Source organism: Exophiala spinifera (assembly GCF_000836115.1).
Source record: "Exophiala spinifera strain CBS 89968 unplaced genomic scaffold supercont1.4, whole genome shotgun sequence".
NCBI classification, from domain to species: Eukaryota; Fungi; Ascomycota; class Eurotiomycetes; order Chaetothyriales; family Herpotrichiellaceae; genus Exophiala; species Exophiala spinifera.
The window spans coordinates 1,580,889-1,598,574 of NW_015622516.1; the positions used below are offsets into that span (position 1 = coordinate 1,580,889).

The 17,686-nt window shown below is 51.7% G+C and overlaps 4 protein-coding genes across 4 annotated transcripts; 3 read left to right on the top strand and 1 right to left on the bottom strand.

The window, feature by feature from the left end:
• Nucleotides 1-1,171: 1,171 nt before the first annotated feature.
• PV08_05769 (acetyl-coenzyme A synthetase) lies at nt 1,172-3,359 on the top strand (the record flags this gene model as incomplete). Its single annotated transcript, XM_016380108.1, has 4 exons — nt 1,172-1,213; nt 1,267-1,295; nt 1,367-2,840; nt 2,892-3,359. The coding sequence occupies 4 exons, from the start codon at nt 1,172-1,174 to the stop codon at nt 3,357-3,359; spliced, it is 2,013 nt and encodes a 670-aa protein (XP_016235935.1).
• Nucleotides 3,360-4,210: 851 nt separating this feature from the next.
• PV08_05770 (uncharacterized protein) lies at nt 4,211-4,482 on the top strand (the record flags this gene model as incomplete). Its single annotated transcript, XM_016380109.1, has 2 exons — nt 4,211-4,301; nt 4,370-4,482. 2 exons carry the CDS (start codon nt 4,211-4,213, stop codon nt 4,480-4,482), a joined length of 204 nt encoding a protein of 67 aa, XP_016235936.1.
• Nucleotides 4,483-4,646: 164 nt separating this feature from the next.
• PV08_05771 (uncharacterized protein) lies at nt 4,647-10,574 on the top strand (the record flags this gene model as incomplete). Its single annotated transcript, XM_016380110.1, has 5 exons — nt 4,647-8,123; nt 8,347-8,568; nt 8,622-10,111; nt 10,196-10,367; nt 10,473-10,574. The coding sequence occupies 5 exons, from the start codon at nt 4,647-4,649 to the stop codon at nt 10,572-10,574; spliced, it is 5,463 nt and encodes a 1,820-aa protein (XP_016235937.1).
• A 4,367-nt stretch (nt 10,575-14,941) lies between these two features.
• On the bottom strand, nt 14,942-16,579 carry PV08_05772 (uncharacterized protein; the record flags this gene model as incomplete). Its single annotated transcript, XM_016380111.1, has 6 exons — nt 14,942-15,608; nt 15,659-15,758; nt 15,812-15,873; nt 15,922-16,033; nt 16,088-16,282; nt 16,330-16,579. The coding sequence occupies 6 exons, from the start codon at nt 16,577-16,579 to the stop codon at nt 14,942-14,944; spliced, it is 1,386 nt and encodes a 461-aa protein (XP_016235938.1).
• Nucleotides 16,580-17,686: the final 1,107 nt, after the last annotated feature.

The following is a 17,686-nucleotide window of genomic DNA, read 5'->3' on the forward strand; positions in this document are numbered from 1 at the left end:
TGTTGGGTCCAGCCTTGCGTCTGACCGATGGCTTGGACGAGGAGCGGATTGCCCGGGCAAGTCACACCACGTAAGTAACCGGGACTGACACATGGCAGATGGCTGCCCATATCGCGGGTGTTCCAGAGGTGAACCCTGGAGATGCGCTCTAGGCGAGAACCCCGTCTGGAGAAGGTGGCAAAGCTAAGAATCGTGGGTCGTGCCAGCGGATGGAACGAGTGCTCGATACACGATGCGGACGAAGTACGGTTGTCCTCGTAGCTTATTTGCGACATCAATGCATGCCTCAGGGAGGCTCACTAGGCCTTGCCGTCGCCCGAACAGGTGCTACTTTGGGATGCCCAAACAAGTGAACTAGAATATACTCAGATTGTACGGATACTCGCGCGAGCAGACAGACATGGCTCTTGGCTGTGTAAGCGCTGCTTCTTGTACGCGAGGTAGGGGGTAGTAGTCCTCGTTCGGGATCCTGAGAATTGTCGTCATGATGAGCTTCATCGTTGGCCCTGAAAATGATGGACGGTCTGCGGGAAACAGGATTGCCATGGTGGCTTGCCGGACGCAGGCTCGGCGTCAGGTCGGGAACAGGGACGGCAGAACTACCTATAGGCTAGAGGGCAGAAGAGGACAGACGATGATGGGCGGCGTGGCGGAGCTTGTGTATCCTCGTGCAGGTATGTAGTCGTACCGCAGCTCGAGATAGTTAGACTGCGCTCACGGATAAAAGGAGGGATGCAAGATGGAGGGGCCAATTGACGACTGACGCACAGCAAATGGCGAAGCTCCAGCTTTCCCCGCAGCACCAGATGCAGCGCCCGCCCGAATCACAAACTGGTCTGACGATGCTCGAGGATGGTGCAAATCCCACACGCGAGAACCAGGTCACTCGATCAACCACGGATAGAGAAAAGGCACGTTCGTCCTCTTACTCCCTTGTCTTCGCTCTTCACCCTTCACCCTCCCTTCGTCATCCGTCCTCTCGGCCTCGTGCCTATATTAGAGCTCCAGACCTCCGCCCCGATCCTGGTCCGCTTTTCTGTATCATCCTAGCGCCCAGCTGTGCGTATCTGCGACTTCAATAGCAACACAGTTAGCTGCCTCCCTGGTGGCCCCTTGATCCTCCATTCTCCTGTGTTTGCTATCCGTCCTTCACTCTGCTACGCCAGTCACCATGTCTGAGGGCAAGGTCCAGCCTCCAAAGGCACCTGTAGTGGTAGGATATACTCTTCTGCACACCTCTGTACACCCTTACTGACCGTGCTTCAGGCCGAGGCTCACGAGGTGGACACTTTCCAGTAAGTGGTTCGCAAGCCTGAGTTTGAGCTCGAGGCTTCCCCGAGTGGTACTCGTACTGATCTGCTTGCAGCGTTCCGAAACCATTCTTCACCAAGGGACCCGGAAAAGCCCACCTCAAAGATCTCGACGAGTACTGGTCGATGTACAAGGAATCGATTGAACAGCCGGACAAATTTTGGGGAAAGATGGCTCGTGATCTTCTGTCGTGGCAGCAAGATTTCCAAACCGTACATACTGGCTCCTTGCAGAATGGTGACAATGCCTGGTTCTTGGAGGGTCGTTTGAACGCCAGTTTCAACTGCGTTGATCGTCACGCAATCAAGAACCCCGACAAGCCTGCCATCATCTACGAGGCCGATGAACCGAACGAGGGTCGGACCCTGACCTACGGCGAGCTCCTTCGCGAGGTATCCAGGGTCGCATACACTCTGAAACAGATGGGTGTCAAGAAGGGCGACACCGTTGCCCTCTACCTCCCTATGATTCCGGAGGCCGTTATTTCCTTTCTTGCTGTCACACGTATCGGCGCAGTTCATTCGGTCGTTTTTGCCGGTTTCTCGTCTGGCTCATTAGCTGACCGTATCATTGACGCTAACTCCAAGGTCGTCATCACAACCGATGAGGGGAAGCGTGGCGGAAAGTTGATCGGGACCAAGAAGATCGTCGATGAAGCTCTCAAAAAGTGCCCCGACGTCAGCCACGTTCTGGTGTACAAGAGGACCGGCGCAGACGTGCCCTGGACCAAGGGCAGAGATTTTTGGTGGCACGAGGAGGTTGAGAAGTACCCCAACTATATCGCACCCGAATCCATGAACTCTGAAGATCCTCTGTTCCTCCTCTACACTTCTGGTTCAACGGGCAAGCCCAAAGGTGTCATGCACTCGACCGCAGGGTATTTATTGGGTGCAGCAGCCACCGGTAAATATGTATTCGATATTCACGATGACGACGTCTTCTTTTGTGGCGGTGACGTGGGTTGGATTACGGGACACACCTACGTCGTCTATGCTCCATTGCTGCTGGGGGTGGCCACGGTCGTTTTTGAAGGTACTCCAGCCTACCCGAACTTCTCCCGGTATTGGGATGTCATCGACAAGCACAACGTTACCCAGTTCTATGTCGCGCCGACCGCCCTTCGTCTACTCAAGAGAGCCGGGGACGAGCACATCCATCATAAACTGCACAAACTGCGAGTGCTTGGTTCTGTTGGTGAGCCTATCGCCGCAGAGGTCTGGAAGTGGTACTTTGAGTCGGTAGGCAAAGAGGAGGCACACATCGTTGATACATACTGGCAGACGGAGACGGGTTCACATGTCATCACTCCTCTAGCTGGTGTCACCCCGACGAAGCCCGGTAGTGCTTCTTTGCCATTTTTTGGTATTGAGCCCGCCATCATCGATCCCGTTTCCGGTGCAGAGATCGAGGGCAATGACGTTGAAGGTGTTCTGGCGTTCAAGCAAGCTTGGCCCAGCATGGCACGCACTGTCTGGGGTGCTCACAAGAGATACATGGATACATATCTGAATGTATACAAGGGATACTACGTAAGTTTCACGCCAATTATGGCCGGTGGATCAAGGCTAACAGGATGATAGTTCACCGGCGATGGCGCTGGACGCGACCATGAAGGGTACTACTGGATCCGAGGTCGCGTCGATGATGTTGTCAATGTCTCAGGTCATCGTCTGTCCACTGCTGAGATCGAAGCTGCCCTGATCGAGCACGATGGTGTTGCTGAAGCCGCAGTTGTCGGAATCAACGATGAGTTGACCGGCCAGGCAGTCAATGCTTTCGTCTCCTTGAAGGATGGAGTAGATCCAGGTGAGGCCACACGAAAGGACTTGATCCTGCAAGTCCGAAAGCAGATTGGACCATTCGCAGCACCCAAGGCCATTTTCATCGTCGACGATCTTCCCAAGACGCGGTCCGGCAAGATCATGAGGAGAATTCTGAGAAAGATCTTGAGTGGCGAGGAGGATAGCCTTGGCGACACGTCGACTCTCAGCGATCCAAGCGTTGTGGACAGAATCATCGAGACAGTCAAGTCTTCGAGAAAGAAGTAGTTGGCTCGTGGCAACCGTTGGATATTTTTGTTGATACGCTCAATTAGCCCGAAGACAAGGGGAAGGAGAAACGGTGAATATTTTGAAGGTCGCGAAAATACCAGGATAGTAAATCTCGAATGTATTGACACCTAGCTTGCACACTGTCTGCCTGAACGCACCTTTGGCCTACTGAAACCACTTATAGCCACACGGGAAGATACCGAGCGTGTTATTCCGTAGTCGTAACAATAGGTGCAGCTCGCTGCCTGTCACTCCGCCGCCGAGCACGTCCCGGCGATGGAGGCCTAGACCTCTGGAGCCTCAGAATCCAGGTACCACTGGGTGATGACTGGAGTCGTTCTGTTTCTCGATTCCAGGCTCCGAAACTGCCAGCTCGAGTGCTATAGTGTTAGAATGACTACCTGCCGTATGGAACGTCCCAGCCAAAGAGGGCTCTGGGCTGCGGACCAATCATAGTGCATGAGTGGTCGGGCTCCCCAGGCTGACACATCCTTCTTGGCACAAATTAGGTCGCTGCGCTGGAAGACGGTGCGCTTCCTCATCCCCGTGTCCTTCGCAGGCGCGTCGACTTTTACTTCAAGCCCATCATTTCTGTGACTTCCACCTCGTTCTAAAGCTCGTTCGCAGTCGAGCGCTCGAGTGCTGCCAGCTGTTCCAGACTTAGAGAGCGGGCGCAATCGTCTGCCGTCTCTGTCTGCCTTTGCCTCGATTCTTCACTGCGGCGCGTCACGAGCTTTCCACCTCATCTTTTTTAGTCCCTGCATCTTCACTCGTTACTGTTTGACAATACTGCCTCCTGTTTTTCTCCGTCAAACATAGCTCAACGACGCTCTTCCATACCCGCCAGCATGTCGTTTGGCGGCGGCGGATTTTCTTTCGGCTCTAATGCCAACACCCAGAACACCGGTTTTGGTGGGTTCGGCAACAATACAAACAGTGGTAAGTCCATGTCTTTGCACACCCTCAATCCCCCTTCTTCGCCCTGACACGCTTTTGATTTCATCTAGGCTTCGGCACAAGCACAAGCAACGCCGGCTTCGGTGCCAGCACCGCTGCCTCGAATCCCTTCGGTGGTGGTAGTGGCGGTAGTACTTTTGGATCCCCAGCGGGAGGTGCGTGAAACAATTCACTCGTCGTTCCTTCTTGCCTTCGTCGACACAAAGACATTCCATGATCAGCTATTCTGGGCATTGTTTGCGGATCTCTCATATCTGAAGCATCTGCCCACTACATGGCTTAAAAAGATATCCTACGCCTTGCGTCCTTCAATCATGCATCAATACAATGGATGAGCTAACTCCGCTACTTGTAGGTTTCGGAAACACCAACAACACATCCGGCTCTCTCTTCGGCAATAAACCGGCCTCGAATCCCTTCGGCGCGAGTACAAATACGGGAGGCGGCTTGTTTGGCAGTTCAACAACGACACAACAAAACACTGGCTTTGGGGGATCAACAGGTGGATTCGGTACCAATGCGGGCACTGGAGGCTTTGGGAACAATACCGGTGGTTCATCTTTCAGCTTTGGCGGGGCCAATAAGCCGGCCTTTGGAGCGTCGAGCAGTTCAACGCCCCTCTTCGGTCAGGGCGGTAGTGGAACCACAGGTGGTTTTGGCTCAGGCGCATTTGGTGCTTCTGGATCTGGAACCGCGTTGAGCAATCAACCTGTTCCGCCTTCGGAAGGAACTGCCTCTACGCCTTATGCTCCGACATTGGAGAAAGATGCCTCTAACCAACAGAGCAATTACCAGAGCATTAATTTCATGCAACCTTATCAGAAGTATTCGTTTGAAGAGCTTCGCTTAGCGGACTATAACGCCGGACGTCGCTATGGTAGTGCCACAGGAACCTCTGGTGGATTCGGATCTAGTACTTTTGGTGGATTCGGTGGTAGCAGCTCTACTCCGGCTTTTGGTGGTGGCAACACTTCGTCGGCTGGCCTGTTTGGCTCGCAGACAACCTCGTCGTCAACGCCTTTCGGTGGCAGTGGTACTCAAACCACAGGCTTTGGTGGTGGAGGTCTCTTCGGAAGTAAGCCTGCTACAGGTGGTCTTTTTGGCCAGCAGCAGTCCACAGGAACTTCTTCTGGTGGGATCTTCGGCACTTCGGGCAGTACTGGCGGTGGCTTCGGGGCCGGAGGTTCAGGGACATTCGGTTCTGGAACGACAGGTGGCGGTCTCTTTGGACAACAACAAAACAAGCCAGGTGGCTTGTTCGGGTCGACCACCACCACCAGTGCTCCCTCATTCTCGTTCGGCAATACCGCTCCGACCAGTGGTGGTACTGGTCTATTTGGAAACAACAACCAGCAGCAGCAACAGTCTCAGCAGCAGTCTGGTGGTTTATTTGGTTCTGCAAACCAACAAAAGCCACTCTTTGGCGGCAGCTCAGGAGGCTTTGGCAGTACGACAAGCCAGAGTCAGCCTTCTGGTGGTCTGTTCGGTACCTCCACCTCCCAGAGTGGTGGTGGCGGCCTTTTCGGCAACAATACTGCAACAACTGGTGGTACTGGAACCGGCCTTTTTGGTTCCAACAATACTACGTCTAATACTGGGCTGTTCGGTAATCAAACTCAGAAACCTGGTGGGCTTTTCTCCAACAGCACCTTTGGAACAAGCCAGCCGAGCACCGGCGGTGGTTTGTTCGGCACCAGTGGCACCAACAATCAACAAAGCGGAGGTTTCTCCTTTGGCAATGCTGCGCAGAAGCCCGCAGGAACTTCGTTGTTCGGCAATAGTCGCACACAACAACAAGGAGGTCTCTTCGGCCAGGCCGGTGGGACAAGCTTGTTTGGCAACTCTCAAAATACGCAGCAGGGCCAGCAACAGCAGCCGGATTTCAAGCAGTCTTCTTTGAATGACCCTAATCCTTATGGTCAGACTTCAATTTGGACTGGGTTGCCCGTACCCACCCCGGAGACTGCGAAACCACTTTTCACCCCGTTGTCAGCAACCCAAAAGATGCGGGAAAGCCAGGCAAAGCCTCCACCAAGTCTCCGTCTAAGCCAGTCGCGGTACATGACACCTCCACGCCGTTCTGGCTTCGGCTTTTCCTACTCCACATATGGAACTCCTAATAGTGCTGCGAGTACTCCTGGCGGGAGTGGCTTGACCAACAGCATGTATGGCAGTCGAAGCTTTGCGGGCGGCAGCTTTGGACGCTCTTTTGGAAAGAGTGCCTCGGCGAGTAATTTGAGGTCTCAATTCTCAGGTGACACCGAAGGCATCCTCAGCCCCGGTGCATTCGCCCCAAGCGCAAGTCGTTGGTCCAGTGGCAACATGCGCCGGCTCACCATCGATCGAAGCATTAGGAATGACCTTTTCACCCGACCTTCTCTTCCTGGTCCACCAGCCAACGGCTCTGAAAAGCCTAACGGTAGTCAGGAGGAGGCGGTCATGATTAATGGTGCCGAATCTTCAGGCGAGATCAGCAAATTGAAAAAGCGGGTCAGCTTTGACAAAGGGACTTTCGGTGGACAGGAAGCAACCTTGAATGGGGAGTCGGGAGCTCTGGTACGTGCCGAGACCGATGGGGAAGACTCCGAATCAGGTAGGACTCTTAACGGCAGTGCCACACCTGAGGCCGAACCTTCACGGACCAACGAGCTTGCTATGGTGCCTGAAGATAGGGAATCCGACCATGTTTCTCCCCAGAAGGCGGTTCAAGCGAAGCCTGACCCGCAACCCGGTGACTACTGGATGAGACCTACTCGAGCGGAACTCGGGAAGATGCCACGTGAAAAACTACAAAAGTTTGTAGGCTTTGAAGTGGGTCGCAAAGGCTGTGGAAAAGTTACTTTCAACGGCGCGGTCGACCTTACTGCAATCCCCTTGGATGACCTTTACGAAAAGATTGTGGAGATCCGCCTTCGATCGGTCACTGTCTATCCAGATGCTAGTTCAAAGCCTCCGGTCGGTAAAGGTCTCAATGTGCCATCGACGATCTCGATCGAGAACTCTTGGCCTCGCTCTCGCGGCCAACCTTCATCTGCTACCAGCGGTCCAATTTTCGAGAAGCACGTTAATCGATTGAAGAAGATGCACGGCACTGAATTCGTCAACTACGAAGTCTCAACCGGTGTCTGGACGTTCAGAGTTCCTCATTACACTCGTTATGGTTTGGACTATGACGATGACGATGATCTAAGCCAGAGTCAGTTGTCTGCGCCGCCAGACTCTCTCAGTGGCTCAAGATCTGGCAACATATCGGCAATGGATGTTGATAGCGAGGACCACGATGACAGCCAAGATGACGACACCTTTGCTTTCAAGCAGAAGACCGTCCCGGGAGGATTTGGACGTCGATCTGCTGTTGACTACGACGTTGACATACCAACAACACAGAGTGATGATGACCTCCACGAATCTGAGTTGTCAGAGCAGTCTGCAGCCGAAGAAAGTGACAACGAAGTTAGCATGGTGGGGTCGTTTCCGCCTAGAAGTGCAACAGCCCTTCAGAGCCCCAGCAAGCCCACTCTGAAGGCGAGTCAGATGGGTACTCCTGGCAAACATCTTCTCAGCCTCGATGGTGATTGGGCTGAGCAACTCCAACAAACAATCAGTCCTCGCAAGCAGAATCGTGAGGCTCTCCGCGATGTCCAGAACAAAATTCTCCTCGATCGAGCCTATGAACCAATGAAACCGAAAGCGCAAAATCAGAACGAATTCCGTACGAGTATTGACATTATGAACTCCCTGTTCAGCAAACACGAGGCAAAAATGGCAAAGGGAAAGAAAGGACAGGCTGGGCCGGATTTTGAGGTTTGACATTCCCCACCCCTTTGCCTTTACCTTACCCCTTGTTCTTGATCTGATGAACCCTGGAAGAATTGAGTGTGGATGAGATTATGTACATGAGGACAGCAAAATCAGAAGACAGCACATGGTCACGAATGGGAATGTATGTCCAGGGTTCAGTCGTGGTCTCACATAGCATGTAGGTAGTCTCTGAATGAAACACATTGGCTAAAATTTTGTGTCTTAGTTTCCTTATTCGAAGCGCGCAAAAACCTTTGGTGATGACGAATCCGAAATGACCGAGAACGACAGACTGTGGCATTCTTCATTCAAACCCCAATTCACTCAACAGAACAAACTGGTATACAAGGCTGATGGTGCAGTGGAAAGCGACTCGATGTGGACCAGAGATCTTCTCGTCAGCAACGAAGGAGGTGACGTGGAAATCACTTCACTTCGCAATGCAACAGTATTACTTGTCATTCTTGATTTGGTCGTCATTTTCAACTAACATCCAGTCAGGTCGGAATGAGCACCGAAACCTTGATGGCGAACACAAAAGTCAAGCTAACGGAACAAGTCCCATTTGTGCACCACGATACCGTTGCCTTCTCCCAAGGCAAAGAGCAACTAACTCAGCAAGGCGCCAACGCAGACGAAATTGACGTCTACAATTTCTTGCATGTCCTTTTTGACGAGTTCGACGATGAATTCACTTGCGGACTAAGTCGGCAGCAGCAGCGGGAGTATTTGGCACGTATTCGGAAAGATCGTCTTTCAAAATTTCTTGCTGAACTGGTCTGGCGTCGACACACCGAGAAAATCAAATACGCCGAAAAAGAAAGTGCTGTAACCGCAGCGCTACTACAACTTACTGCTCATAACATCACCGCTGCTTGTGAGATGTTGACGCGTGAGCAGGATTTCCATTTGAGCCTGTTGGTTGCGCAGATCGAACAGGGAGACGCGACGTTTCAAAACGACATGGCTGATCAGATTGAGGCGTGGAGACAACAGGGCGTACTGAGTGAGATGTCGGAAGAGATCCGTGCCATGTATGAGCTTCTTGCCGGAAATACGACCATTGCCCAAGGCAAGCAGAATGTCCCCGTGGAGGACAAGGCTAGTACGTTCGCATTGTCAGAAAAGTTTGACCTCGACTGGGTACAGGCGTTTTGCTTGTGTCTGTGGTACGGACACCAGAAGAATGGTGACATTACGGATGCTGTGGCTGAATTTGCAAACAAAGTCTCCAGTCGCGAGGAATCCGCCAGTCCTGTTGGTGAAGACGGCAGGGAGGATCTGTTGTGGGTGATGCTCAAGTTGTTTGCCACTAGCGAGAAACCAGGCTGTGTCGATGTGCCTGTCTTCCCACAAGCTTTATCAGCTCTCGCTCAACCCTGGAACTCGACCCACGCATTCCAGCTACACCACTTCATCGCAGCTGCTGTACAGGGCGTCGAGGTCGACAACAACAAATCCGACGATCTAGCATTGTCACTGGCCTTCGAGTATTCGGCAAAGGGAGATGTCGTCGGTGCGATATATGCCGTCGAACACATCAGGAGTTCAGTTTCCCGGAGCTCGCATATTCGAGAATTGCTTGAAAGACACGCGGCTGTATTGCCGTCGTCTCCCGATCTCGACTCTGAAAAGGCGGCTTTCTCAACTCAACAAGGCCAATCGCAAGTCTGGACCGACCTGACCACTCACCTGAAGGTGCCAGTCAGCTGGATCTGTCATGCCAAAGCGCTCTACGCTCGATCTTGCACCGACGCGCACACCGAATTGACTTATCTCATCCTTGCGGGCGAATTCGCCGAAGCACATGAGTGTTTGCTCAAGCGTGTCGCGCCACGCCTTGTGATCGACGAGGATTGGGAGACGCTCCAGTCGACTCTGGCCAAGTTTGATCCGAACCCTGCGGACAAACTTGAGATTGGCGCGTGGGAAAGTGGAGGCCAAGTGTATGCTGACTTTGTCACGTTGATTTCCGCCGCGGCTGTTTCGATGTCGGCGCCAACCTCTTCTGCACCTGCGCAACGACGTGGAAGCATGCAGCGGGACCCCGATTCGAGAAAGGCATTATTGCTTAGATTACACAAGGCCTTGATTGAACTGAACTCTCGGTTCGTCAGCCGTCACGGGGAGACGCTAGCTTTGGATAAGGATAAGGAGAACCTCGAACAAAGAGTTGCACTGTGCGAGATGGGCAGAGCAGTCGCGAGAGCCATTGAATTGGATGAGGATGACGGGTTGAGTTCAAAGGTAAGTCTGCCCCTTTTTAAGTTTTTGGAAGACTGTTCATCCTTTCTTTCCTATCTAAACTATGTGGTCACTGACGTTGTTTGTTTGCTTTGGTGTCTTTTGCAGAAATCAATACTCGACCTACCACTCACTGCGGATGGGAGATTGACTCACGCTCGAGCTTTGGGAGTGGAATATTATCGTGGACTCATGGCTATGGCGAGATGAGGTTTTCTGAGCTTTCTTTGGTTTAATGGTGGGACAGCACGAACTCGCTCAGAGAACTTTTGAGAAAAGTGGTTTAAAAGAAATAGCGGGGTTGGTGCTGTCAAAGATTGAGAATTGAATAAAAGCGTGAGGATCGACTTCGTTCGTTCTTGTTCTCCCTTGTTCTTTTATGGTGTGGTATGCGGTGCCTGCCTGTTTGCCTCCCTGCTTGCCTGCCAGCGCGACTGTGTTCGTTTTGATCAAGAGTAGATAAAAGTATTTTGAGGACAGAGGCAATGGCGTCGGCGGTTCGAAGGTTGCTGGGTCGTAAAGAGAGTACGGAGTACGAAAGTACGGCGAGTTCAATGACAGTTCGTATCTGGCTGAGAACAACCTGTGATATGGCGATAAGCCTCCAAGCCTCCAAGCCTCCAAGCGCGTAGGAAAGAAGATTACGCATAGTACAATAATAGCTTCATTTGTGTACCTTTGTCGACACACCTATTGTGTTTTGAATTAGATGAAGAGGCCCGTACGACCATGCTCACCACCAGTCCCCGTCTGTACCTGAGGTAATATCGAGTTGATTGGCGGTGAGTGTTGATTGTCGTTCTTACTTCTTTCATTTCTTACTGGCGTCGTGACAGTAAGCAATGAATCCCGAGCTTCCCTTAGGTAAGCTGGTCTCGTCCTGCGTAAGGCTGACGGAATTCAGGGGGCCGGCCGCCGCTCGATTAGTGCCAGCCGTGCCTACATAGGTAGTTAATTGTCCCGTGCACATGCACCTACCCAGAGGCACCTATGTAATAAGACCGTTGCATGCTTGGATAACACGTCAAGCTGGCGCCAACCACGTGTCGATTGATGTACGTGTATGACCATCTTACCGTGGCACCGCGTACTGAAGGAGGTGGTACCCAGGGTTCCCCCCCCCCCCCCCCCCCCCCCCCCCAAAGAAGGATGGGTACGGCATCTTGTGAAAATGTTGTCGAGAGCGATTGTAGCAGTTCCTTTCCATCCTTTCGCGCGATTTCTCGGGGCTTGCCAACGTAGTATTTCCCCTTGCTTGATTCGGTTCAACTCGAGTTGTCTTTCCCCAACCGGCCGGGGTCTTCGAAGAGGGTGGTGCGTGTAGCCGGGTGCCGTCTTGTTCCTGGCCGACAACAAAGATGTGACTGTCGTAGATTCCATTCTTCTCGAGGAGGAGCTCGTGCTTCGACTTCCACATCCAGTTGCAAAGAAGAAACAACAACAGCACCAGCACCAGCACCAGCGAGAATCTGTATCATTTCATTCGTTCCTCCGACCGAACGTGAAAGCTCTCCAAAGATACAATCGCAGGCAACCTCATTATCTGATTAGAGGCCGAAAGCTTGAGACTTTGACATTGTGGAGCAAGTGTCACTGTCCGACAATAGGCACATTCACTCAACCAACTGAACCCCTTGCCTCATCAGGCCGGGACGCGTATTCGAGCTTCGTAGGTCATCGACTCGTCGTTGCAAGATAGTAATGGTTTCGAATATGGTGGACCTGAGTCGATCCCTCTGAATCGGTGGACACTGGTGTAAGTTTGACCTTCATCATCTCTCTATCCCGGGGGCTGGCGAAGCCGAAAACGTAAAGCTGTCCCTGCCATTCGTCTTCGACTCAGTCTGGTAATGATATACATCATTACAGGGTCATCCCAATGAGATTGGGAAAATTGTCTTCGACGACCTCCAGGACCAACAGAGAAGAAAGCACGTGAGGTAAAGAAAGACCCAGCTGGCAGTGAGTCATGATTCGGACAACCTCAAAGGAGCCAACGGTAGTTCTGTGCCTCGATGGATTCATGTCAGATGATGAATCAGATTCATGTGGAAGTGAACGCTCCATGAGCAAAATAGGCATGTCCGGGTTCAGAGTCAAAAGGGCAGCAGGCAGCAGCTCCAGGTGTATGAACACTTCGACGGACAACAGAAGACTTACGTGGGTACACATGGAGCCAATGGTAGACTTGCGCTGTCAGCGTCCTACCACCATGTTAAGAAAGCTATCAAGTCCGTTGATGTCCCTGAAGCTAACCAGTAGTGTAGGACAACCGGGTTTCAGGTCTGTGAACCACGGACTTGAAGCAACTCAGCGACTCCTCAAACATTTGGAGAAAGTCATGACAACGTACCAAACATGTAAGGGTTCATTCCGGTCGTTCCAAGAGAGTTTGCTGATCCTGGAAAAGACTGGGTATCGAAATAGAGTTTTCTCAGCACGATATCGAGTGATCCGTTCAATGAAAATCTAAACGTCGACCCATTCCAGCGGCGCAGAAAGGCTGTTGCACGTAACTATGAGAATTTGAGAGGGTTGTCCAGCCACCATCGGCACACTGGAAGATACGTGGTATATGTATAGTAAGCTGGCAGCCCATCCTCACAAATCTTCTTTGCCTTGGGCGTGGCTCGATGTATTGAATCCTAACAACAAACTATGTCCCCGATTACTCCGGGGCCGTTGCTTCTGGCCGTTCAAAGCCTGGAAGTACTTCGAAACTGAGATCTGTCGACTACGCACGGTCTCTCCGAGGGGGTGTGCTTGAATGAAGCGCACGTGCAGAGGCGAGCAGTCGTATAATAGAAAGATCTGGAGACAGCTCATCGCTGTGACGGCTGTCAGGGTGACTGGCCTCGCCGTACGATCGTGGGGAGCTGGTCTCCAGGGATACCTATGGGTCTTCAGGGTACGGCAGCCTTCCAGTGCTCGGTGGTCAAAATGCGTGAACTTAGTGACGCATTTCGTCTCCACGGAGGGCAATGAGTCGTGGACGCGTTGCATCAGCTCTCAGTCTGCCGTTGCCTTCGGCCGTCTCGTCCAAAGGCATTAGATAGCAGCATTAGATAGCAAGTGACTCCCAGGCCTCGATCAGGGTAGGTTCAGCCAACAAAGACACAGTAGAATTCAGAACAAGCCCAGGGTTGGTTGAGGGTGTAGGTTTCCCGCATCGATCGGAGATGCTGAGTCAAATCATGCCTGGAGATTGACAAGTTGAGAGTCTAGATTGCAAGATTCACTCTGGAACACAACGCGCCTTGCTGCCGGCATACAAGTTCCAGGGTCGTTATCATCGCCGCCTGTTCTTGATGGCTGCTTCTGGACAATTTGTTACACAGCTGTAATGCCAGAGGTTGAGGCATCCCTTGGTCGTTGGGATTCGATTCCCTGGCCTCTGGAATGAACCATAGACCGACCGGCAAGAACACGCCCTGTTGGTTTCAACTCTGCTTTCCAAGCTCACGTTGCGCAGAAGCCTCTCTTCACAAAGAGTACCGTGGCATGTGGCATGGTCATTACCTCAGCTGAACACCTGACGTGTGTACCAGCCAGAAATACAGTTGAATCAGGGCGATTCTGGAGGGAAAGGGTTATGCTCCTCGTGTTCGAGCTGTCAGATCCCTGTTGATGTATGAGAGTCTCGGTGCGTCTCGGTGTATCTCAATCGCATGTATGAATCTAGATAGTGCCGCTGTTGAGTATGTCACCACCCATAATGGTCGGGTTGTGTTTAGACTCACTGGAGGTCATTATGCCAACCTCGTGTCAGCTTTTGATTGTCGTCGACGGAGGAGGCACGAGTCAGGTCAGCCTGTGAAGCCTTCTGGAACCGGCAAAAGAAAACTCAAAAGGCCAGGCCAGATGCCACATTCTATCTCTAACTTTCTCTATTGATAGCCCCGTTACTCTTTTATACTTCAGATAATCTATGGTGATGGCGGAGCCCAATGGGATTCCTGTGGAAAATGGTCTGTCAGAGGGAAGTCCACCTACTGATCAGCCTAGTAGGCTCCATTGTACTCAAAGTTAGCTTGCTGCGCACGGTTATATGAGACTGTTGCTGATTCCCAACGTCTCAAGTCTCTTTTCTAAGGTCAATGTGCGATGAGTAGGATGCCCTTGAAGATGATGTCGACACAGTTCTATGAAAACATTTCCGGCAGTGCTTGGGGTCTGCATGGATCGTCAAGCCGTGCTTGACTCAGAGGAGATTTTATGTTGCATAGTAAGTAAACGACCTCCTCCCTGACTGCGCCAACCTGGACTCTCGAACTGACGTGAAGGTGAATTTCCCAGACCTACTTCCCAGACAACCTTACTCCAAATGACCGTATCCCCAAGACAATAGCCGAAATAGCATGAAACAAACCTCATCGTCCTTCTCATGTCACGGCTCTCGAACGGCAGAATTTGGTACCTTGGTACCTGCTGGTACCTTGCTCAGCCACATTTTCGGGGTCAAGCTCCAGCACAAGAAGATAACACCGGATGAATACAATGATGTTACTACTAGAGCATCTCTTTGTGACTGACCTGCCATAGCTGCACGGTACACACTAGGGGTCTGGACTCGCTTATCAAGAGCTCCAACCCGGATGGTAGTTGTTGATATCGTTGCTGCCAGCATCATTGTCATCAGCACCGCTGTGGTTGATATCGCCTTGGTTGATCCCATTGTGATTGAGACCAATGTGGTTGACGCCGTTATGGTGGGCATTGGTCGAGCTGATACTACCATGGCTAACACTAGTTGGGTTGACACTGCCATGGTAACCGCCGCTTGGAATGACACCGCCATGGTTGCTACCAGTTGGGTTGATACTGCTGTGGTAGACACCGGTTGGGTCGACGCTGCCATGGTAAACACCGGCTAGGTTGACACTGCTCTGGTAGACACCGGCTGGATTGACACTGTCATGGTGAACACCACCCTGGTAGACGCCGGTGTTGTACGCAGCTGGAGTTTGCATGAATGCATTTGGTTGTGTCCAGTAGCCCTGCTGCTGCGTGGCGGGCAATAGGTAGGGCGTGGCAGCGGTATACTGGGTCTGGGTGTGCAAGGACGCCGAGCTAGTCATGCCTTGGTAGGATATTCGGCGGCTGATATCCTCTCCGTTGTGAAGGTTAGGCATAGGGCCGCTGTGACCGGGCAAAGCCATGTAAGTAGGACTGAACGGAAAAGAGCCTGGAATTTTTGCACCAAGGACGTCTGCGGTCCAGTTTGTGGTCGCCGACTTCCGCTTACTGTGAAAAAGTAAGTTACTGCAACTCAAAAAAATTCAGGGACTACTGACCGTGGCTCCTTTCTGGTTCTGACCTTGACGCCTGATTCACGCATGTTTTTTGTGAACTGTGTAGACAGTTTGGAATACGCAGCATTCTTTTCGGTACTGACTTTTTCGAAGAGTGAGTAAGGGTATTCAATATCTGGCAAAGGCAAAACGTACTGATCAATTCGCTGCCATAGATCTCAGCGATCATCTCTGTGTAAGGCAACCGGAGCCTTCCACTAATGCATGATTTAGTGAAAGCACACAAAAGACTCCCGTCCACTCACCCCGTGGCTTCATCGAGGAAGACACCTTCATGGACTCTGTAAACAGAGAATATGAGGACAAATCTGCCAGGATATCTGATTCCAAGTGTCGGAAATGCGAATATTGATTGGTCTGGAATACCAGGTGAGCGCAGCTTCTGACCTATGAAAGAGAACAGTATCTTACCTCCTTGAGCATGTTTCAGCTTCTGCAAAGATGAAGTGGTGCATCCAATCAGAGTATCTATCCTCACTGGGTTTTCTGGATCGAGTGATTTTACGGTGACGACGCACATCACATGAGGATCAACGACTGCATGACCGTTACGGGCCCATTCGAGGGCAACTGGGGGCTCGAGAAAATTATTGGTATCTTTTTTGACTATATTCACGTCAGCACGAATTCGAAAACTATGGGAGCGTTCTCACCAGAGCTCTTCTTGCCAGCTTTTCCGTTGCCTATTGTCGGAGAGGCTGCGTTGGAAGCGCGCCACAACCTTGGTTCTTGTAGAATAACTAGAGAACAGGAGCTGGTGTTAAATTCGCGGGTAGACGCAGGACGCGAAGGTGCTTCCTGTTCAAGAACGCCATGTCCAGACCAGGGGTCTTCAAATTGCTGGAAGTAACCTCCTGTATTGAGTGGGCTGATGGCTTCAGCAGGTCTGCTTGAGGAGGCCATCCGTGCAGAATCACAGAGAGCGAGAGTGACGGGGTGTAGTAATAAGGTGCGCAATTCACAGAAAGACCACAGTCAAGTCTGGCTCGAGGATGTTGTATTTTGTGGTAAATATGTCGAGTAGGAAAAGAAAGGTTGGTACACATGAGCTGGATCGAAAAGGAATGTGCGAGGAGCCTTCGTCTTGGCTTTAAGCACTATCCAGAGCTGCTGAAAAAGTCAGTTGACGCGTGATGAAATTTTGTGAGGGCATGAAGCAATGAAATAGGAGTACCTGGTTGAAACGGTCCCGAGAGGATGGTTGCTGACTCTCTCGAAGTGGAACCAAAAAAGCAGCAGCATCGAATGACAATTTTGGACGCGTTTCGATGCAACCTAAGGCATATCAAGGCTGAGACGCTGTATACAGTAACGTTGTATCTGTGGGATATGTTGATTTCAATACCACGTGGTGGCTAGTTGGATGAAGACCGTAGGTTGTTCGAAATATGGTCGAGGGGCAGTAACTTCTTACCGTATACCACGAGGCAGGATGCACCACAGCGGCGCAGGTTCCGCTTGAGAGGCGTGCGCAGCGAGTCTGAAAACGAGTCCAACCCAAACGAGAGGGCAGAAGCTGGTGTTTTACTCGTCGTCGGCAACTTTATCGTTTCTCTCCTTGTCGTTATCTTTGCTGCGGTGTTTGCTGCCTTCATCTTCCAGCGGGACACAAGGTCGAGCTTAGGTTGCGCAGGCAAGGACACAACGCATCCATCGCACTAAGGACGACGACACAGTCTCTTCCTTAGCACAGAGCGGAGAGCTTGTGGACTCTCAGATACCGCTGGGACGACACAGGGACTTTCCTCCGTGACTTTGTCTCAGAAGAATTCCTCGTTATCAGGTTCTCTGCACTTGACATAGCCGCAGCCAAGTCATTTCTTGAGGGGTGAGCGATCAATAAGAGGACCAGAAAACACCTGTCGTGAGACCAAATCAACATTCACGGCCGTTTCTCGTGGATGGAGCAAACTTGAACATCGAGAGTGGTTGTGACGATGGTGACGGTGGTGACGACAAGGACTACTGATAATATGGAGGCATTTCGGTGAAGCGACCATCCTTCTGGAT